At 40.4% G+C, this 24098-nt stretch overlaps 1 protein-coding gene and 1 long non-coding RNA gene across 3 annotated transcripts in view; one reads left to right on the top strand and one right to left on the bottom strand.

Moving 5' to 3' along the window:
• Nucleotides 1-5108, top strand: part of immp1l (inner mitochondrial membrane peptidase subunit 1) — a 16573-nt gene extending 11465 nt beyond the window's left edge. For both annotated transcript variants that reach the window (XM_032514107.1, XM_032514189.1), the window contains 2 exons: nt 4320-4430; nt 4975-5108. In XM_032514107.1, coding sequence (XP_032369998.1) covers nt 4320-4430; nt 4975-5055 — 192 coding nt within the window. In that variant the 3' untranslated portion in view covers nt 5056-5108. The remainder of the gene's footprint in view (nt 1-4319; nt 4431-4974) is intronic.
• Nucleotides 4886-24098, bottom strand: LOC116688878 (uncharacterized). Its single transcript, XR_004331879.1, has 3 exons — nt 24088-24098; nt 19027-19029; nt 4886-5111 (listed from the first exon to the last, which is right to left on the bottom strand). It is a non-coding gene; the product is annotated as an uncharacterized LOC116688878 (long non-coding RNA).

Here is a 24098-nt window from a genome sequence, read left to right as displayed (position 1 = left end):
GTGTGTGTGGTGTGTGTGTGTGTGTGTGTGTGTGTGTGTGTGTGTGTGTGTGTGTGTTGTGTGTTTGCAAACCAAAGGTTGCATGTTTTGAATTTATTGTGTATTTTATAGACTATGGGCAGTTGAATGAGTTCAGCAAAACGTAGTGTAAGGCCAAGCCTGTAAGTGTCATTTGACAAATGAAATAGGAAATAAAGAGTGTTCCTCTTTGACTAGCTTCACCTCCACATACAGAGGACTGAACTTGTAATAGGTGACATCATTGCGCTGTGATTCGTGATCCCAGGATGTAGGGACAAATGTTTCATTTTGGGTCATTTTTAAACTTCCCACTAGGTGGACAGCAACTGAATTTTTGGTTTGTCCATCACGATTTGGATAAAGCTCATCAACTTCCATTCATGTTGACGCTCTCTACTTTCATTCACTTTTATCTAGCACCTACCAAAACCAATCAATAGATGACAATATATTGGTGGCATGTTGAAATCTTCAAAGCTGTCCATTCATTCATCTGGTTTCTGTTGTCAATCTAAATCAAGATTATGTGGATTTGCTTTACACTCATTATGAATATGGTTGTGTGTTAATATGTAAACTGTGTAGCTTGGGCCAGTTTCACACATAACTTTTTAAATCAAAAAGGGATAGCCAGTGTCCTCATGACATTCTGTACTGTGACATATTATCTCAAATCAACTTTGAGAGTTAAAAAACATCTATATTATTAACTACACCTCACACAGATAAGTTTATATTAGTCATAGTGTGGGAATACACAATAGTGTATTGTATAATTTAATAATAATAATTTTATAAGTCTTTATATATATATATATATATATATATATATATATATATATATATATATCAAACACATCTTTATAACACATCAAACACATCTTTATAACTTCAGAAATGCACATCCCAATATCTAGGTGCCAAAGACAATGTCTTTTTTTATCCACAGTCCACAACTCAACAATATAGTGATATTCTCACATTTGAGAAGCTGGAAACAGAGGATATTGGACATTTTTGCTTGATTAAACATTCAAAAACATTAGTCGATTGTTAAAAATAGCTAAAGATTAATTAAAGAGGAGTAATAAATGAATCTGTTGATTTGCTCATATATTGTGTGTCCCCACTGTCAAATCAGGTTTGACGCCATAATGAAATATAAAATAGGGCAGCACAAGGGCAGGAAAGCTTTGTTTACTAGCACAACAAATGTACCTGGGTTTTCTTGTGTATCTGCTGGATGACTGGATTTTGGCTCATTATGCAGCAGGAATAAAGAGACTGAGAGTGAAAAAAATGCTGAGAGCTTTTATGATTCTTTTTGGTTTAGGACAATTTCCCTCTTTTGAGAATGCATTTATAGGCATAAGCAAGGGAGCTTGTGTGTTGTTGTGGACATTTTGCATTTGTAATATTTTTGCTACTCCAAATAAACAAAGCAGATGGGAAGCTTGAAATAACCAGTATGCTAGTCTTCTGTCACTAAGCATTTTATTTTTAAATCATGCAGCCTAATATGCTTTCCGCTGTTAATTCTTTTAACTCCCAGGAGCAAAATCACCGGCTTTATGTGACAACATTTGGGGTAACTGAGAAAATACCCGCTGTTAACATAAATGTTTAGGCTCCCTCAGGGAGTTTTTTTCCCCAGAGGATGTATGTGTTTGTGTGACTGTTAGGATGGTGTGAGCCATTATGGGTGGACCCGTAAAGATAAATTTTGGAAGGCAGTGTTAGACCCTGTCATCACCTCCTTTTTTGTTCTGACAGACAGGCAGGTCTTCTCCACCCTCAGAGATCCAACAGCAGACTAATTGCCCTGTCACCTTTTAGAAATCATTTCTGTGTCTGAGCTATTGTGTCAAAACAATGACACTTGATCCCTAATATTATAGCAAAGAGGGCGAGAGAGGGTGACAGAGAGATGAAATGTCCCCATACGTTCTGTTCTTTGGAGTAAAGATAGACAGAGTAATACGGTGAAAGATGATCTACATAAGCCTGTATGTATTGAAGATGAACATAATTCCCCACCTCAATCATGTTAATGTAATGAGCACTGTAATGGTGTGGCTGTTAAACAACACACCTCCACAGCGAGGAGAGCTCCAGTTTCAGTGCCTCTCGACACAGCTTTGACAGGTACACAATGCCACGCGTTGACCCAGCCTACAACCAAAGAACGTGTGCAATCTCTGCCGTCCATAACACCAGAGCCGCCAGCAGAGCCTTTCAAAGTATCTTTACTCGTAATACTACAATTCAGTGTTGGGCCTACTCAATCTTTGAGAATCTTTGTGGTTGGAAACATCTGTTGATGACAGTTTTAGCTGTTACACTGTCAAAATAACATGTTAATACTGTTTATGTGCTATTCTGCCAAATGACTTGGGTATTTCCACACCACCCTGTCTGCAGAAGCTTATAAAACAAAACCTTTTATGTGCATGCAAAGAATCTAGTGACGCTAATGACTTTGTGGCTATTTACAGGTGCATAAAACAGCAGCTGTCTTTAAAAAGCAGAGTCAAGGATGGTGCATTATCTGGTTACACCGCTGCTTTGCATCAACCTGGTTTTAAATCAGCATTGATTTTTTTTTCTTTTTCTTCTTGTTCACACACCTGCGACTCGCGAGGTGACATGCATGATATTGTATCCTTGTGCTGGCCACAGACAGATAGAAAGAAAGATAGATAGATAGATAGATAGATAGATAGATAGATAGATAGATAGATAGATAGATAGATACTTAATTTATCCCAAAGGAAATTTTAGAACTGCAGTATAGCAGGTCAAGTTTCAGACCTCTTTGCTTTCTCACTTTTCCAAAATACTGCTTGGTTGATCCTTTTTATTACTTTTGTCTTTACTTAGGCTTGTGTTTCTAAATAAGGTCATGTGTTTTACAGGACTCAAAATCAAAGTTATTACTTTAGCTGTTAAATCAGATTGATTGGGCGTCATAGTGGTATTAGTCAGGCTGGATCCTAGCACTGAAGTGATGGCGAGAGCGTCTACAAAAAGTTTTCATCCATTTCACTAAATCAAGTCTGTGTGTGCAGTGGTTTCACTAAATTCTGGATAGCCACTTGAATTTTTTTAATCAAACCTCTATGTTTTGATGAGGATGAGCACAACAAAGATTATGCTTTTTTAAAATAGAAGATGAGGAGAAATGGCGGGTTCTGGTTTGGCAGATGACAAATGGTGGTGTTTCTATTTCCTGTGCTTGGGAGCCAGCATATGTTACCATGTTAATGAGGTGTAATGGTGGGAATCCAGCATGCTGACATATGGTTCTCAGATGACTCCTTTAATGATATTCATTTCTGTCATCGTTATTCGGTGAGTTGTTTACCTCATGTTAGGTCAACATGTCACTCGCTTGTTATTATGTCACATCATCTGTCTCAATTATCAAATATGAAATGTAACGCAGCATCCCACAGTAGGACTGAAGACTAATCAAAGAGCAGGGTGATGGGACTAAGAAATACTGGCAGAGGCGAAGACGTGACGTCACCTCAGTGAAGATAATATTCTGTTTCGTTATTCATGTTTTTCTCTTTCCTCCAGAAGACTTTTGCCGTTAAAAAGTTAGGCAACACAAAAATAGACTTGTGGATTGTGATGCCCATTATGACAATATAATGTGTTGTTGATCCTGTCTGCACATATAGGGGGACAGCGCACTTAATTAGGGCCTTGACAAGCCTACTCTCCTAAAGTGATGAGATTAATCATAATTGGTGTCACTGTGAATTAGAGCCCGCTTGGATGACTGCCCCACTGGCAGGTCGGACCACGGTGGAGACCCTTAGACACTGCTGCTAGCCGCAGCTTAGCCCTCTCTATCTCCCTCATTCCCCATTTTAACTCTCTGTGTCTCTCTGTCTCTTTCTCTCTGCCCCGCTATCTCAGGCCCCTCTCTTGCTTTGCCCTCCCTGGGTAAGAGGGGCGCAGATCTCAGCCAACAGCCTAATGACCCTGTTTGAAGTTCTTATAAATCCCTCCCGACCCTGCCCGTTACCCATGACCCCTCTCCTAAGACGGTTCGGGGTTAAAGAGGGACAGGCAGGTTGACGTTAAGATAGGCTAAGGAGGGAGGGATGACTGAGGTGACTCGTAGGGGGTAGGGTTAAAGTAGGTTCTCACTACACAATAGTTCAACTCACTTTTACATATTAAAGTTTAGAAACGGTGCAATTTCAGAGATTTCCTTTGTTGTGGGGTAAAACAGTCTACATGTTAATCATTTTTTTGTCCTTTTTACATGTGGTGATGGTGTTTAGGTTCCAAAAGGCCATGTATGGCTAGAAGGGGATAACCTCAGGAATTCCACTGACTCAAGGAGCTATGGCCCAATTCCCTATGCCCTCATCCGAGGGCGAGTATGCTTAAAGGTAATAGGGGAGGTGTACTGTATTTTGTCATCTATCATAAAAAATAAATAAAAAGAAGTGTTATTTTGCCAAAAGAGGAAATTAGTTACAATTAAACCTCTCATATATTGGTTCTAACAGTGTTCATTTGGTTTTTCATTAGTACAGTATGGCCATTTCTAAGCACAATTCATAGATGTGAGTCAGTTTGAAGTTCAAAGCAAGTGTGTCTGATTGACCAAAGCCTGGATAACATATTGTCTAGCTTTCCATTCTGCTGTGTTGTCATGTCACTGGATGTCATAGCAACCACGACCCTGGAAACAGGTCAGCCAACCTTCTGTCCATCTGATTGGACAGCAGCACTCCACTGGAGGCCCTATTACGACAGCTGATGAAATAACAAGATTTTCGAACCCAACATTAAAAGGCCATATTAGCAAATGTGTCCAAGAAATGAGAAAAAGTGTTACACATAATGATTGGAAGTCCTTCCATTTTGTTGTTATGTGAGTCTTATCTCTCTTTTAACCCATTGTTTCTCTGTACCCTTTGTCCCATACAGCTTTGGCCGCCAAATAGTTTTGGGACCCTCAGTGAAAGCCCAACCAGACGGATCATTAAAACTCAGAGTGACTCAGACTGACTCATTCACTTTGTTTGTACCGTATGTTACTTTGTTTTCAATCATTTTTTAATAAACTTTTTAAAATGTTATTCTTTAATCATGCTGAACTGATTTAACACCCAGTATTTTAAAGTTGAAAAAGCAACACCATGCAATTATAAATGCTTCATCTCCAGATTAATTTTACTGTTTTATAACTGACAAGGCCTTGTCATCTGTGGCTTACATTGTGTTGGCTGTGGCTGTGCAGCACTAAAGGAACAGCATTGCATGAGCAGCAAGTAAAGCGGTCTCTGTGGAACTGCTAAAGGCAGAGAGGGAGCAATGGCAAAGATGAGATGCAAAAGGTTTATGTTTGCATTGTGCTCATTTAGTAACAAGACACACAAATAATTACATTTTAAATTAACACACTAAAGACTAAATGATACCTTACAGTACATATACTGGGATAGTTACTTGTGGTTGAATTTATCTGTTTGATTTAATTTGCTCTGAAATGCACCTACACCACAGATTTGCAGGACAGTTTTATATGTGCTTTAACAGGGATATCTGTCTAAATCTGTAAACTATGACCCCTGGAAAGACATCTCACGTCTCATTTCCTTAAAAGGGATATTATTAATTTCATGTTTACCCTTACTTAGTATTATGGTAAAACAAAAGCTCTCTTATTGTTTAATATTTCATTAGGCTGCCAGGCCAATTGAAAATATGTTAACATTTCCCATTTAACCATACAATATTAATAAGCACTTAGTAAGGGCCTCACTCAACACTGAAAGGGGTGTGTGTGTGTGTGTGTGTGTGTGTGTGTGTGTGTGTGTGTGTGTGTGTGTGTGTGTGTGTGTGTGTGTGTGTGTGTGTGTGTGTGTGTGTGTGTTGTGTGTGTGTGTGTGTGTGTGTGTGTGTGTGGTGTGTGTGGTGTGTTGTGTTGCTTAAGACACAGCATTATTCTCAGCTTTCTGTAGAAACCAAACATGAAGAAATTCTTGGTTAAACAAAACTACCTTAGATTTCTGTCTATAAACGTTTACCCAGGTTTCTATCTGGATTTTCACAGGATCCATGTGCATGACATGGACTTAACAGGGAAGTAATGTGACAGTGGTGTGGAGAAAAGAGAGCGCTATTGTAGCTTTATACATCTTTGTTTTGTATCCAAAATAATGAAATCCACAAATTGAATGAGCGGAAGGTAAAATAAATGAGTCTATGCAGTTACCACCTGAACAGCAGATACAATTCAAACACAAGCGCACACACAGAAAAGACTGTGCTCATTCACTTGAGAGCCTAAAGCAAAGCACAGTGACGACAACAACTTTTTCAGAAATCTGACCAGAGGGAATAACTATGCTGGCTGTGATATCATGTTTTTCATCAGCCTGCTGACTTTCACAAAAAGCCCTGCACTTCTGCCTATTTCTAAGGCCTGCTCAGACCGTTCTGGACACGGGGACATAACAGCACATTCACATACTGGGCTGGGGATGCTCAGCTGGTCATTCTCCGAGGCAGAGAGGGACTCTTCCTTAGAGCTCCCCAGGGGAAGTGAGTTCCAGGCAGCCGTGGGTCCCTGTCCAGCTGCTTCCTCTGTCTGGACGGGGCCAGAGGGTCAGAGACAAGGCTCCCTGTGACAGTGAATTATCTGCCTGAGTGTGACTGTGCCTGCTGGGAGGAACGCTCAAGATTGTGTGGGCGTCTGTGTGTGAGTGTTTGTGTGTCAATGTGTGTGTGCATATGAAATATATTTATACAGGGTTTTGCTTCAAGCACATCTTTGTTTCTCAAGGTTTAATATTCATCTGCTGCGTGTCAACACGAAGCCAGCGTTCAGCTGAAATGCTGACACAAGTAATCTTAGCATGCCCCTTTAAAGATACCGCCCCATAGAGGGAGCTCTGACTGTTTACTAATGTAACTCAAGCCCTGGTGGATAAAAATATGTGATTTAAGTAATGTTCAGCAGATTAAAGCTGAAGATTATGAATTTACTCCACCACCAGTGTTGTTCAAGTTTCTGTCTTATTTGCTGTTCCCAAGGAGAGAGAGCGAGAGGCCAGTTTCATAATAATGCCTAATCAGACTTTCCTCATATAGCCTATTACCTAAGTTTGACCTGCATATTACTTGAAGTATACAGATACAGTACATCAGTACAACAGTGGATGTTGCCTTTGCTGTCATTCTTTGAGTTGTGTCAAGAGACCAGAGTTTCAAAGAGATGACCGGGCAGAGATGTATATCATTATCATGCTGAGTGGGCACAAAGCTGGGAGTGAGGCAGGAAGAGATAGAGATCGGAAGAAACGGACAACAGACAGCTGTGCTGAGCTATGCAGCACCACAGAGTCAGACCCTGGACTGTCAGCAAGGCTGAGGTGTGTCTGCTGCCTCTGTAACAGAACAGGGGGACAGAACACAAGTGTATTGTCATAATGTTGCTACAGTATGTAACTGTGTATCTGAAATAGCCAAAGGCTACTCAGTATCTGATGTTATAATGGCCTGAAGAGTGATTACATAGTTAAAGTTAGATTTTGAGTTAAATATTTGAGCATTTTCAGTATGCAATGTAAAAAAGGGCAAAGTGAAACCAATTATTCAAAAATCCATATTGCTTGTTTGTGCCAAGCCAATGGCTAAACCTTTAAAAGAGTAATCCAGTGATTTAGCATTGCACTCCTATAACATTGTTGAACTCATAATGGTCTAAAAATCTAAATTGATGCAGCAGAACCAAAGTTGATCAAATGATCAAATTTCTCTATTTTTAAATATATATATTTAGAAATTACAAACAGTGACAAACAATTCCAAGGAGGGAAACAAAACAACATATGCAGAAGCAGATATCTACACAGACAGACACAAGACAAGGGACCAAACAGCTGCACAAGTTAAAGCATTGGCTGTAGAACAAGGCTACAGCCCGGACCAAAGTTGTCATCTTTTTTTATTCCATGTGTTCCTCTTTGTCAAAACCTGGCACCTACATTACACACAATGCAACTCCAACCGCTTATTTCTCAAAGTGACAAACTAAGTACAGCAAATGACCCTGATAAAGTGCTCATTATGTTAAGTTAATGAACAGTGGCTGTACGTTTATTGTCTCGGGTATGTTTTTGTATGTTCACCAACAGTGACAGCACCAAGTAAAAAAGCAGATTTTTGTAAAAAAATTATGAAATCTTTTCTTTTGGATATTCTGAGATTTGAGTAGTTATAATATCAGATGGGCCCTTAAAATCCTAGTTAGCAACATCATTTTCTTTGAAATAAACATTTTGATTAGTGTAGTGCTTTGATAGGATGATAATAACCATTATTTCCAGTGTTATTATTATTATTATTTAACTCAGCACTGGGTCCTCATACTTGCTCTTGCTACTGTATTCCCTAAAACGGCTGCACAAACAAAATAAAGGAGTTAAGCAAGAGGAAGATGAGAAATAACTGAAGGGGCAGTAGGGACAAGAGGGAACTGGAGTGGAGAATAGTTGGATATGGGGCAGAGACAGGAAGACAGGCAGTATCGGTTTGCTTGATTCCTTAGTTCAGTTCAGGTTAATTGAATCCTTTACTGTAAAAGTGCAGAGACACGTGAAAGAGGAGAGTGGGAGATATGGGTAAAGAGAGTAAGAAAACCGCCCATCACTGGTAATGGCCTGGTTTGTTTGTTTTCATATCCATGGTAGAAACGTGACCCAAAAGTAAACTTGGGTCAGACTCTGCAGCATTACTCTGACAGCCAAATGTCTCTTTTAGTGCTGTCTGCAAACAAAAATATCCCTACCACTACCAGCAAGAGGTCACTACTGAAAACATATGTGGCCTTTATTACACCAAACTTTTGCTTGTCAATAACTAAGTCGCAGCTCCATCAATCACACTGCTACAATAATTCAACCGTGCATAATCTCTCCTCTTTTTTGCATACTTGTGTTGTGTTGATGCATCCGTTTTTTTCCCCCTCACTTTTCCTTTACTCTCCCTCCTCTCCCATCCACTCATGTTGCTGTTGGCTGATAAGGGAATTGCTTCTTTCATTGACGGATCCTTTCATTCTCTCCTTTTAATCAAGCCTGTTAGTACTTCTTAATTAAGACATCACAGTCGCGTTTGATCAAACTTGCTTTTCTGTATGTGTATGTGTGAGAGAGAGACAGAGTTTGAAAAAGAGTGGGAATACTTTACCATCTCCTGTTCTGTGTGTGAAGATGACTGAACAGCTTCAAGTGGGGCAGATACACCTCCTCCAACTCTGTTCTGCCAGCCCTTGTGGCTTGTGGTGTGTACATCTCCCAAGCCAACAGGCGTCAACCTCCAGAGATCCATACTAGACAGATGGTATTGGAGGCTGGGTAGGACGGCTATTGAGCTCCCTACTGTCAGTTTGTTGTGATGATCACACAAACCAGGCTGTCAATACTCACAGTCCACTAATCAAAGAGGAGGGAAAAAACAAACCAACACAAAGACTATTTAGAAGACGGAACTTAACTTTTGCTGGATTTCATTAAAGAAGTGAGACTGTGAACTTCTAAAAACCGAAAGTAACACTTTTATATTTTTGCTTGTATTATAGTAACACATTGTGTGAATGAAGTCAATAGGAGGGTTTCCCAGGAACATTAGCCCACCTTCAACCTTAGTGCCCCCCCCTAAAGGCAGTCAACACTATTAATGCTTTTCCCCTCTAATGGGTGGGTGGGAATTTATGTAAGGATGGGGTGTGGGGCCTCTGCTGTACATACTGTACACTCACTGAGGGTCCTAATGGAAAGCTATGGGACCTCTATCCTCAGGCAAGGAGTGATGCACAGAGGGGAGAGTGGGGAGGGGAAATGACAGAAGCCTTGTCTGACAGGCCTGACCTATATCCCTCGTTGCTTAATAGAGAGAGGGAGAGAGTAATTGGCAGATACGTATTTGCAGTTAGGAAGCGCTCTCTTTCTGGATAATATTTTTCTGTGGTCGATATATAGAGCAGGAGGCGAGAGTTTTCCCTTGTTGCTTCAGCCTCTTGTTTGTCACCTTTGGAAAAGACCCAAGCTGATAAGACAAGTCTATGTCTATAGCATGATTGTAAGTCCAATGGCTGCTGAAATAAAATTAACTGTGTCTCTGTTTTGCTCTCTGATGGTCAGTCAAATATTGTGTGTGCATAGTTATTCGTATGTATATAAATTTGCGCGTGTGTGCATGTGTGTGCGTATGTGTGCGTGTGTGTGCGTGTGTGTGCGTGTGTGTGGTCCCCCTGGCATGTCCTGGATCCCGTAGCAGGGTACGCAGCCCTTTCTGCCTGGTTTACTGATAGGGGCTGTTGGGCTTCCAGACAATTTAGCAAAAAAAAAAACTCTGCACAACAAACATAAACAGACTGATCCAGGCAATAACCAAGAGAGCATACACAAAGAAAAACAGAAACACAGATAGTGACACATGTGTACGTATGCAAACAAAAGACATGGTAATTATCATACTTGAAGGGCATGGATGAGTATGAACCCCATGGACGATTCAGATGACACTTTGTCATCCACATGAGTCCCATCTCCTATTCCTATACAACCACTCTGTCTTTGCTCCCCCATTTTCTAACTACAAGCTGAAGATTCTCCACTCCAGGTTTGTGCTTCCAGCGTCCCTTTTTCTCAACAAGCGGTCCATTTGCCCCTAAGGTAGAGGAGGGAAAGGGCAATGAAAGGGAGAAGAGAAGAAAGAAAAAAGAGGGGTCAGAAGAGAAAACAACTTAGATCCTTAGAGCGGGACAAGTGGTGATGGCGAGCTGGCATGGGGAAGCAGAGCATTGCGTGCGTGTGTGTTTGTGTTCTTCGTTGGTCACTGTAGTTCAAAAGCTGAACTGCGTCCAAGCCTTGGTAATGATGCAGCCGTCCAGAGTAGACTACAATAACCAACAGTCTATGGCTGGCCAATTACTGTCTACCGCAATTATATTTCCAATTCAGAGGTAACAGGGGAAAGTGGCCCAACTCAACTAATCATTTCGAGCAATTACTTTTAAAACTAATTAGAATGTCAGGTTTGGCTGTGCGTGCCTGAGCATGGGGAGGTTTTTGTTTGTGTTTTTGTTGCTGTTTTCACTTTGTCAAATGGATGGATTAGAAAGGAGAGAGCAAGAGGAGGGGGCAATATCAGCAACAGTGCAAGCCAAACATCAACCCCAGCCATGGATTGAGAGACTTGGTCATTATGGGAGTTTTGTGAGTTTGGGGGACTCTATTGTGCAAGATTGAATGCTGTGTTCATTCTGTTGATGCTGAGCACTTTGTTGGACTGTTAAAAGGAGTTCTTGGTGATGTCAGCTAAATGCTGTGAGAGAGCAAACAGTTCACAGATCCTCTAAACTGAAGAAAGGGATGGAGGGGGGTGTGAGAGAGCGAGAGAGAGAACATCATCAATATGTATTGGTTCCAGTTGTAAAAAATAAAATACTTTAAAGGAAATTCCAGACAAACTGAATTAAGGTTATATTGAAAAGTTCAAGAAGGTAAGAAAGTATGCAATGAAATACAGACATACTGTATAAGTGGAAATCATATATTTAAATTAAAAATATGTCATTAGTCGCTAAATTACAAAGAAAACAGAGTGGACATGGAAGTGTTGTTGTGACATGTCATGTTTCTTTACAATTTCTTTACAAATGCTGGGAATAAATGAGCCATGTCATCTCTCAAAGAAAAGAACAGATTTGACAGACTTGCGGTACAACTGACTCAATCTGTATAAAGGAGCATTTCCAAAAGCTACTGCTTAAAGTATGACCGCACTCCAGTGTGTGGAGCCATGTTGAATGTGTGTGTGCCAATGTTTCCAATCAGAAAATCTGCAAGATGGGCTGTGTTATATATTTTATGAGTCTTGGGGTTTCTTTTTATACCATACCACTCCCAGACACGCACATACCTGCAATACATAAAGCTGGTTAAGACACACACACACACACACACACACCACACACACACACACATATACATTTAATTTGAACAAATAACTTAACGAATGCCAAAATATAAGTATAATTCACGTTATAAGTGCAAGTCAATACTATTAGTGCTCTCAGGCATGTGGCCAGAAACTATTCACATTGATGCTCATTTATTTCCCCATTGCATTCTTATGATGATAATATTACGTACATACAATCTTTCTGGGGATTCTGTCATTCTAATGATTATTCTAGTCTTTTGCATTATTATTTGTTTATGTCCATCATCATAAATGCAGTGTAGGCCTTTCATTTTTTTTTATTATTATTATTTTTTTTAAATCTTAGACATTTGCAATAGTCAGTGTTTGCTTTAGGCCATGAGTGTCCAAATATACACATATACACACGAGGGGTATACAACCAAACAAAAACACACAAAAATGCCTCTGGTAGTTGTCATAACAGACCACTCATAACAGATGGAGAGATGTCTCATTAATAGATGGCTCGCAGCAAGAGAATGGCGTTACCTCTCCCACTTTGCTGGGCCATGGTGACAGTTCTGCTTTTATCAACAAGCAAGTGTTTTCCTCCCTGGTCCACCGCTCAGACAAATTCCCACCGGTAGAACAAGTCAGCAAGTTTCTGTTGCAACACAACCAAATGTAGGTTTTCATTTCTACTAAACATGTTATTATTATTGCACTCTAAGGTACACTGCAAAACTTTGATGTAAATGTATAGCTAAAATCTCACAGTATGTTACTGTTTTATTGTCATCAAGGATTATATTGTAAATGGCAAGGCATTCTGGGAGATAATTATAATATTACAGCACTATCTGTGAATGTTACAGATTGCAGGCATTTACTGTTAATACCAATACATGTTGGGAAAATAAAGGAAAAGGGGGGAATTACACTGCAGCCACTATGTTAAAGTAAATTAAAATAATACAGTAGGAAACTGTATGTCTATTTACAGTACCATAGTTTACAATTTAAAAACTGTACGCTTACAGTAAATAAACAGTTGTTTACTGGCAAAGCTGCTGCAAGTATATTACTGTAAGTTTTCTTTGAAAAGTTTTACAGTGTATGACAATCATCAAAGGATTTTAATCTATTTCACTTTTGTGTAAAGAAGAAAACAAGTTTTCCTTGTTAAATTACTGTCATACAAAAATTGACGTTTCAGTAAATTCAGTATTAAAGCATAGAGTAGAATAAAGCTGTTTTGTCAGAATACTCTCAATAAGAGGCCATGTACCTGTGTGCTGTATGTTTCTGAAAATGGTTTTATTGTGAAATGAAACGAGCTAAATCAATCCTCTACACGACCCATTTTAATGTAATGCCATGTAAGATAATGAAAGCATTTACCCAAAGTTTATGCCAATGTTTTATTTCTGTAATCAAGGCATTTTGTTATATTCAAATTCTACTTTGTGTAAAAAAACAAGGCTTACATTGGTTTCTTACAATGACTATGTTGCTTTCACACTTTAGTCCCACAAAGCAGCACAAAAATAACTTTAAAGGTTTTGGTACAAAAGGATACAATACAATTTCCATGTGACAATGTAAAAAAAAACTGCAACAAGAAGAATAGGGATAAAATGTGTTTGTTGCAATTGAAATAAATGAAGACTTGAACCTGTTGAATGAATTTTTCTTTCTGTATTTTCGCTTTGTGGCTTAAACTGTTATCCAGCATTTGTTTTGCAACAGAAAACAAACTGAAGTCTTTAGGTGGGCACTTGCATCACAGAGTTTTCTGTTAATGCCTTGTTCTTTTTTCTTCCATGCCGCTTATTTATTTATTTTTTTAGAATTGATGGATGGATGATTTAGACTCAAAGATACAAATTAAACAAATTGAGAGGGGAACGCACTTTATTCTCATAACAATTTGTTTCATGCCATTGCACGGTCGTGTAATTATCATTGTGGTAATTACTAATTAGGTAAAAGGGATCCACAATTGTTGATTGCTATTTGTTATCTAATGCACTGAGGGATGAGAGGGAAAATAGTTGGACAGAATGTTCTGATGTTTGTTTTCTACTTTTGTGTGGCTTTTGTCCTTGCTGATGTGCTATTAGCTGAGCCATTAAAATGCCTTATTATTTACAGTTACACATCTGTAATTGATGTCTGACTTCATCGGTGCCCTGGCCCATCCTTGTCGGAGCACCATGCTCATTATGTTCACTGCGAGGATCTCCAAGCTGGAGAATTGAACCAGAGTTTTCTGGAGTGTGCACACTGTGAAGGAGAGCAGTTGAGATGGAAGAAAGAGAGACACACAGAGAGGAGGGGCAGTAGCAACCAAAAGTGGAAAAAGAGGAGAGGTACTTTGATTGACAGTTGTCTGGCCTGGTGCCTGCTGAGGTTGTTCCCCCCGTCGACTGCTATTATCAGCAGAAGGACTTCCCCATCGCTTTGGCAGGGACTGTGTCACCCCTCTCCCCTGGAGGATGCTATCCCATTTGGGAGGAGATGAATAAGGGTCCCCTCGCCCTGTATGAGGTCTCTTTGGACAGAATCTTTACAGAGGGAGCACAGTGGAGTAAACAGGCTTTATGTCAATACCAGCATCTCCAACATCATAGAAAATACTGGCCTTCCAATGGTTGGATTTCAAACTGGTCCATTTGGGAAATTTGTTTGTGATGTGGCTGTAGAAGAAGGACCCATCTAAATTATCGTATGACAAACGTGAAATAGTATAAGACATTCAATTTTCATGGAAAAACATTATACTTATTATAATATTTGGAATGATGCATTACAAATGTATTTAATATGTTTCTTTTTGTAAGTTTTTGACTTAGTGTTTATATTTTATTCACTTGTGGATTTACAACACCACTATTGTCATCTGCAATTCAGTGACATAAATTAGTTGTCTGTCACTCTAAGGTTCAGCTAAGCTTAAAAGGTATGACATCTTGAAATTAATCTTGAAATTAAAGTACGGTGAAGGGGTGTGAGACTACACAGTAGCAGAGCTACTGTTCATTTGTGTACTGAATGAATCATGATGGTATGAATTTAATATCTTGGTCAGCATTAGTCATTCAGTTATGGTAATTAAAAACTATTTGAATGATTTTGACATGCAACTGATAGAACAGCTTGTCACGACATTTGTCCCCAATTTAGCATTTAAAGCTGCATGTCTGAGAGTATTTGAGGTGTAGAGTTCATTTCTAAAGGAATGCAGACAGCTCACAGACAACACACAGACAGCTGCACTATTGGGTGATTGGCATGTTCAATTTACTGTGTGTAATACAAGTAAATCCTTCACTTAGGCAGGTGTGTGTGTGTGTGTGTGTGTGTGTGTGTGTGTGCGTGTGTGTGCGTGTGTGTGCGCGCGCGCGTGCATGTGCGTGTGTGTGAGATAGGTACAGAGAAAGACAAAGAGAAAACACAAGAGACACTGAGAGAAAGAAAGTGTGTGTGTGCAGGTGTCATGGACAGGTTTATTAAATTTTGTTCTTTTGACAACATCCCTGCAGCGGTGGGTTTGGAGAGCCTCTTGACTCACTCTTAAATATACACATATTGTTCTCTGTGGCCTACTGTGGTTAGTGAGAGTGATAAATAGAGGACAGTATCCCCGGTGAGAAACTGTACATACTGTATGTGTTGCACACTATGTGTATACCAGGACACCTGAACCCACTCACCTATACTGTCTTCCCAGCTTCCAACTTGCAGCCTTTAACTGACCATATTTGGACCATGCAGCAACCCTGCACCCCCCCCCCCCCCCCCCCCCCCTCACACACCACACACACACACACACACACACACATAATACAAGCACACTTCACTTCTTCACTCTCAATTTAACCCTGGTGTGTGATGGGGCCCATGGTTAGGCTCCTTGCGGGTGTTAATGGCCAATGGAGCAGATATCGTAATGAGTGATCAATCTAGTTGCTTGCCGTCACAGTAACACATTAGCCATTCATACAGATTCAGTCCACTCGCCCAAGCAGAAGATCTGGATGCATATTTAATGTTTATCTTTTACAGATCTCGTTTAAGCGGACCTATTCATAAAGCAAAGTCTTTCAAAAGGTGGCAAAGTCTACGTGAAGCCAGTGCACTGCATCTCTAAGAAGTGCTGCTCTTCTTTTTAATGAAGAAGGAAAACAATTCTGCCTCTGTGAATGATAAAGAGGTGATTATTATGATCTGCTGAAACTATCTTGCAATTAACAGTAAAGCTTGCAATAGGTGCATTACATCAATTAAATGAGACCTACATAAAAGTGGCAGGAGATGAAAGAGACTTGATGCATATAATGTCAGGATTGAAACATGAGGAGAATCACAGCAACCCTAAGAGATCAGAAGAGAGGAGGACAGTCGCTGAGAGTGTCTGCTTTTAAGTACCTCAATCATGCACCTGTCACTCCGTTTCCTTGCGTAGACATCAGTGTTTACCAAAATGAGGGCTGACAGAAGACATCAGAGCTGTTTTGTGTGCACACAGCTTGTGTGGACAGCCTCATGGAGCCAGCCACCGCTCGCACACTGCAGCATTTTTTAGGTTTTACAATCATCAGAGGTCAGGAGGTCATTTTGTGTCAAAACCAAATGGGTACAAGACATTGTGCACGTTTCCCTACCATACCTTACTGACAGGCTAATTGTAATCATTATCTTAGGCCAGTGAAATACTGTATGAAACACATTAAGTGTCTCTGTATGTTAAAAGAACTCTGAATACATTTTCAAAGGAACCCCCATTTCCAAAAGCTCAACTATTGCAGCATCATGCATCCCAAGTCACCCAAACAAAGTCTGAAAGCAGGTTTCAGGCAAGGCTGGTTCCAATTCAACTGTGATAAATGGGTAGATAAGACAATCAGTGCACACTGTGACATAGCACAGCACTAGCTGTCAGACCAGCACTCTGCTGGGGAGTCCAGGTGTAACCACAGTCCTGCAGCCAAGGAAGGAGGGAAAATCAAGGGCACAAGGAGGTGTTTTGCAGCCTGTGTGTATAAATACTCAAACTACAGTACAAAATGTAACTCCACTGTTGACTACATGCATGTTATTGAGGCCTGTAAACATGGAGAAATACATATTTTTGGGATAATAAAAACCAGAGTGTATTAAGGAATTGTTATCAACTAATGCAGGATACTATATCCCAAACCAAGGATGGAAAACAGGCCTGCAGTTGAGAAACCTGTACCTATGTGGAGTGGTGAGTTGGCTAGATACCTGAAAACCATTTGCCAATGACTGATAAATGTACTGTGTGCTTGGCTGGCTGAAGAGTCTATGAATGGGGCAGTGCTTCTGCTGTATTGTTGTGGGTAATGTGTACATGTGTACATGATTCACTGTCTCCAAAGGGTGCCAAGGCACAGCAGGGGAGTGCCCACGTTGCATTTCTCTCATCTCCAGGATACAATAATGAGTCTAATTGTGTGTTGTACACACTTTGCGGCTGTTTTTTTCCTCTTCATCTAGCTCACTCTAAGCCGCGGAACAAGAGCTGCTCTGCACGCAAAGCTCCCACTAACATCAAACTGAAGCACCTGGCTACATATAACATAAGAGGAGTGCACACACACTAGAGCCTGAAACATTTTAATGTAGTTGACTTCATGGTTGTGACATGCTGCTTTCGTTGCCCTTAGCACTCAGCTGACTTCACCTTCAGCTTTATGTCAAATCTAGCAACAAATGTGTCCTCTTAACAACTGAAACACATTTTTAAATAATAGTAATACATAGATTTCTTGTTTTTACTCAACAAGGTCAGTTAGGAGTTTCATTCCTAACATTTTTTTGACTACAACAACTTAGGCGTTTATGCAGGCTTACACACACATAAGACGGCAACATCTGGGAGATGGAATATTTAATGTAGTGTTATATTTTGTGCTGCATTGAGAGAATGCAAGGCAGATGATCATCGTTCTAGCAGTAGTCATAGTATTCTACTGTGGATGAAAACTGTTAAGATTTGTTGTGGAGAAGTCCAAGATGAACAAACGGAGACCAGTTTAAGAGGTTGATATGACAATATTGCCACCTAGAGGCGTGGGGAGGACTGAGGCAGGAGCACAAGGCTGACTCAAACCTCATTCATTCCTGATACAGTTGGTGACAAAGGCCAATGCTCAACTAAATACATGTGTAGCTGCTATTTTACAGAATAAAAACCATATAATCAGAATGAATTTAAGGCTGTATTTGGGCATGTGTACATTTGTGTGCACCTGCATGCATTAACCGCTCTGTTGTGATCATCAAAAGGATACGAAAAGGCATCTCTAGCTGCATTATGGTTATGTCAGGTGGGTCCTCCACCGAATGTCATCTCCATTAAATCCCATCTGGCCAGCAGAAGTAACCTGGCACATGTTGACCTGTTCTCATTTGAGATGCGGGACATGACTATAAAGAAAAGGAGAAGCGGAGGAAAAGAGAGTTCTCACCTGTGAACCAGAAATGCCCCATTCAGGTGGGACCTGTTTTGACCTGTTGCCACGGGGACCCTAATGTTAGAGGTGAAGGGGGGGAGTGGCCATCTGGTGTGTGTTTGTCAGTGTATGTGTGTGCTTTTGTTTATGTAGCTGTATCAAAGGGCGTTAAGAGGCCAATGGATTTTTTTCAAGCAGCTGTTACCATAAACAACACAAACATATGCTAAACAATCTTTGTTATGTACAATGTGGAAATTTGCCATTGGTTTCATAATCAAAACACAAGGCATACAACTTGATACGCGCTCATATAAGTCCAATTCTCGCCTCATTGCACTGGCTTCCTGTACGTTTTAGGATTGATTTTAAGATTTTATTGTTTGTTTTTAAAGCTGTGAATGGACTGGCCCCAACATATATCTCAGACCTCATCCAGATTTATAGGCCGGCGCGATCACTGAGGTCAGAGAGCCAGCTCCAGCTTGAGGTCCCAAAGACGAGACTTAAAACTCGGGGGGACAGGGCCTTTTCTGTGGCTGGACCTAGACTCTGGAACGCTCTGCCCCCCCATGTCCGAACAGCCCCAACAGTTGAGTGTTTTAAGTCTCGTCTTAAGACACATTTTTATTCTTTGGCTTTTAACTCCATGTGAGTTGTGTGGTCCTCTGATGGCTCTTACTGTTTTATTGTATTTTAGTATTTAGTATTTTTATCTATTTTTTTTTAACTTTTTAAACCAGATGCTCTTATTTAGTTTTTACTTTATTTTACATTAATTGTTTTGTATGTTTGAGTTTTCTGTGCAGCACTTTGGTAACTTTGTGTTTGTAAAATGTGCTATACAAATAAAGTGGATTGGATTGGATTGATACAGTACATACATGAGAAAACTTTATTTAATACATGATTTGTTTTAGTGCATGTAACTCCTTAAATATGGGGACAGGACATATGTAAACCTCATTTATTTGAATCTGTGGACCTGTGGTGTAAGTCAGGGAACACGGACGGAAAGAAAATCTGATGAGCTCAATTTGGGGAGTGTGTTTGTCCATAACCTTTGACCTATTGTTTTTTTTCTCAAACTAGTTCTAGTTTTTATTGCCAGTATACCTTTTCAACATCAGTTGTGACTTGCTATACCATGATAAGATATTTTCAAAATCCTCTGACAATGACAATAATGTGATCCTCTATTTTTTGCAGTCAAAGGTCAGTGGCTTCCACGATTGTAACATTAACAGTCAAAACAAAATCACACACACTAATCGGAGCAATAACATACAACGACTCAGACAAGGAATGACCTTTGTTTTTGTACGGAATAGCTGGTTGGCTGGCAATCTACGCTCATGCAAACATACGCATAAGCACGCACACACATACAGTATATGGACACAAACTCACCTCTTGAGAGTATCTGATAAATCTAATTGGGATTTAAATTGGTTAGAGGCCTGGGGGCCTTGTTTGGCTGCATGGTTTGTCTGTCTCTTGTTTCTTTCTCTCTAAGGTCATTTAGAAAGTGCTTGTTTAGGGATGAGTGATTAGCAGAGATGTCCAGGGGCTTCCTACTCATCTGAGGCTTCCTGAAAAGGCGGGGTAGACCTGCTACAGTGGCATGGCTGAACAGTGGAGGCTCCGGGGGCTTTTCTATCCTATACAGTTGGGATTCTGCTGGGGTTGTGAGCTCAGTGAATCAGTATCATGGAGGCTTTTGTGTTTAAATTGCATGTGATGTGATATTGTAACATCACATATTAATGTTTGGTTGCTGGAATTTATCAAGTTAAAGTATTTCAGCAGTGCTTTATTCTCTGACCCCAACCCTCTAATACCAAAAGACAACATGTTATCACATTTAAAAGACGGCATTAAACACGCAACCACACACACACACACCCACACCCACACACATTTATGCATACGCTGGCTTGCACATGCACACAAACAGACAAGCATTCGTTGTAACAAAGTCCTCTGTTGACCCTGACATCCAATTTAACAAACACCAGTTTAAAGTCCTGTTGACAAGAAGCAGGAAGCGAGAAGAGAAAGAGGATATGACATGAGGAGAAATCGGCTCCTTCTGTTCCTTGTCACTCCATATTATTGAAGACTTACCCAACATGCACCTGGGGGAATCAGTGTCTGTCCACCCGAGTCTCTCTGTCTCTCTCTAACACACACACACACACACACACACACACACACACACACACACACGCACACACACACACACACACACACACACACACACACAACATGGACGCACATGCACATCACACACACATTTTTTCTCTTTTTCTTTTCTCTATCCTTCTTTTCCTCCTTGTCTTAATCAAATAAGCTCCCATTGTATACTTTCTTTTGCATTCTTTTCATTCTTTTTTTTCAAGTGTGTGAGCTCCAACGGGTCCAGCGTGGGCATGTATGTCAGCCTGTGTATGTTTGTACATATGTGTACATGTGTGAGCAGATGTTTGCTCGGGGCAGTCTCGCATGTCTGTCCCTGACAGCTCAATGGAAATGTGGGACAATCTTGAAATCACAAAAGAACTTTGCATTGAGATGTATTCAGAATACATAGGGAATAACTAGTCATAATGTCCCCATTTTGGCCTGACTATTAATTACATGGCAATTTATTATAATTTGCATTATTTCTGTGTTCAAGGAGGAGGAAAAATACATCTGTTAATAGTGCAAATCCCTTGATGACGTCCCTGCAGAATGGGCTTCTCCTCTCTATCTGATATTAATAGGTCTTAGAAACACAGCTATAGTTATTACAGTTATTTATATATTTTACTTCACAAAGACAGCACACCTCAGTGAGCACCAACTATATTTTGTCATACTCTTTAATGATAATTTAATGAACCGTGACCTTTGGATGACAATTAATGCCAGATGTATTTCCACAATGTTCATTTATTACTGGCTAATTTTACCTTGCCTGCATTTTCTCCTGTTCAGATATTCGTGCAAGTCTTGTCTAAATGAGCTCTTCATCATTAGTTAGCCTCACCAGGACAAAGACTTCTGTGTCCACTTCCTGGAACAGTATTTGAGAATCCAGCTTTCAATTCCTAATGAATATGTTTATGAAAAGCAAATATATTAACAGTCCTTTTTTACATCATTAGTGATTTTGATAAAGACGATGAAGCCAGATGGATGCATCTTATTGGGTTACAAAAAATGTATAGTTAGACTTTGAGATGTGTGTCACAAAGATGACGCATCTTGTTAATGAACAAATGGGGTTCTATTGATTATTATTTAATTCAAAAAATATTGAATTAATCCAAGATTGTGTGTTCTAGGCATTCTCATGAAGTGCTTTTCATTTCTAAGCCTTATTAGAAGTCTGGAACAGTTGTATTTTGGATCAAGTGAGACAGTTATCACAAGATCTCAGAAATATCTAGTTTCCTCTTGTTCCTTTTTCTCCCCCCACCCATTCTCACTATGTTTCCAGTCTATCATACATCCCCCCCTTACTGGGATCAGTGGGGCCATCACGCGCGCACCTTTGATGTCTCCCAGAGTTAAGCTGGTTTTGAAGTCAGATTAGTGAATTGTAAACACCCTTTTAGACCTTCAGGCTCTCTCCGCAGAATGAGGGAGAGAGGGAGAGAGGGAGAGAAAGTGAAAGAGTTTTTGGATTAACCCATACACTACAACTCAAAGGTTAGTCAATCTGAAACCACACTCCATATTGCCATGTGCAAAATGAATTGAGGTGTTCACCTCGTTTATCATTTGCTTTTCTCCTCTGTCTCACCCTTTTTCATTTCATCTTATTTTGGAGATGCTGTTGAAATGGCTGGATTGAAGCAGACAGTAGATGTGTGTGGGAGCAAGAGTGCCCTCTCAACTCACACACACACACGCAGGCCGACATGTACACACGTGTACGGAGAGAGGGCAGTGTTTTTCAGACGAGAAGCCCGTCTGTCTCTTTCACATTCCATTAGTTCCTGGAGCTACATCAGAGGGCAGAGAGAGCACACAGACATTCCTGCAAGACGCAGATGTCAGGATCAAAAGTCAGACTGACTCCTGTACGCAGCAGGGGAGAAAGACAGAGAAGAAGAAAAAAGAGGGAGAGAGCAAAGGAAGAGAAAGAATGTATGCTGGGTATGGCGAAAAAGCGTGGCTGCATCCTTTTGAACTTCCTGTGTGTTGAAATCCATAAAAGCATTATACTCTCCTTCAACAAATTCTTCAATTTTCTGCATAGAAAGGCCTTGTATTTCCATCTACACCTGTAATGCTTTGTGTATTTATTGTTCTCAGGGCTATTGTTGCTATTGTTACTTACTGCTCTCTTGCTGCCAGGCTGATGGGAAATCATGCACCATGCTGCCTACATCTTGTGCCTTGTTTCAGTTATTAAAAGGCACGGGACCAGATGGTGTGTGTGTGTGTGTGTGTGTGTGTGTGTGTGTGTGTGTGTGTGTGTGTGTCTCCTGGTCCACACTTTGGCTCCAGGCTCCTCCAGAACTGGCACAAGCCCAACTGGGTCATCCATGCAAAGACTCTCTTCTCTCCTCCTCACCAAGATCGCATCTGTGTAGGCCTTTACATGGGGAATGTGATGTGTGTGTGCGTGGGTGTTTGTTTTGTGTGTGTGTGTGTGTGTGTGTGTGTGTGTGTTGTGTGTGTGTGTGTGTGTGTGTGTGCGTGTGCAAGGTTTTAGTAAAGATAGAGTTGTGTTATAGAAAGGCGGGGGTGGGGGGGCGCTCAAAAAAAACATAAATTCTGGTCTGCATATGGCCATCTCTCCTCCTGGGTCTTTCAGTCTTTCTCTCTTCTCTCTGTTTATTTCCCATCTCATTTTTTTTCTCTTTCTTCCTCTCATCTCTAGCCAACAGAGCAGTCAGGTGAACACTCAGTCAAGTGATCAAGTGATGCTATCTTTTGCTATTTTCACAAGAGAACTATAGGAAGTGGGAGAGACAGAAGTGAAGATAAAAGAGCACTGTGGGATTAGAAGGGGGGGGGCAAGAGGGAGTCAAGGTGGGTAACAGCAAGCTGCAGACATATGTGCAGGGACACTGAAGGTAATGGTAGAGGAATGGGAGGGTAAACACTTTCAGCATCGGGCTGAGAGAAAGATAGTAAGACAGAAGGAGTTAAGAAGAGCCTTGGGCCTAGTAGAGCTGTCAAGACAGCGAGGGAGCTGCGGGACTACAGACTGTCAGGAAACATCGTGTCCCTCCAAGAACAACCAGAACTCATCTCAGATCACAGTGTGGTTGTGATTTTACAGATATGTCTTTAAGTAGCAAACCACTGTTTTAACATCTTCTTATAAATTTAAGCCAAATATTTACGTGTCACTCTTACATTAGGCAGACTTGAGACAAGATATCAGAGGCTCAGATTCAGCTTGTAACTTTGCCGCAAAGCTTTAATCTATCATATTGTTTGGTTTTCAGTTATGAAACAAAAAGTGAAAATTGACAAGGAAGAGGCTGCCTCTGTTTGCTCCAAGCAGTTCACACCGTGTAACCTCCAAAAAATAAGAAACGTTCTTGTACATTACTTGATTAGTTCCATTTTATGCTACTTCTATGACAGACAAATATTGGGTTTTTTCCTCCACTATATTTATTT

Source organism: Etheostoma spectabile, chromosome 1 (genome assembly GCF_008692095.1).
Source record: "Etheostoma spectabile isolate EspeVRDwgs_2016 chromosome 1, UIUC_Espe_1.0, whole genome shotgun sequence".
Lineage (NCBI taxonomy): Eukaryota > Metazoa > Chordata > Actinopteri > Perciformes > Percidae > Etheostoma > Etheostoma spectabile.
This window is presented reverse-complemented; position numbering and strand designations above follow the sequence as displayed.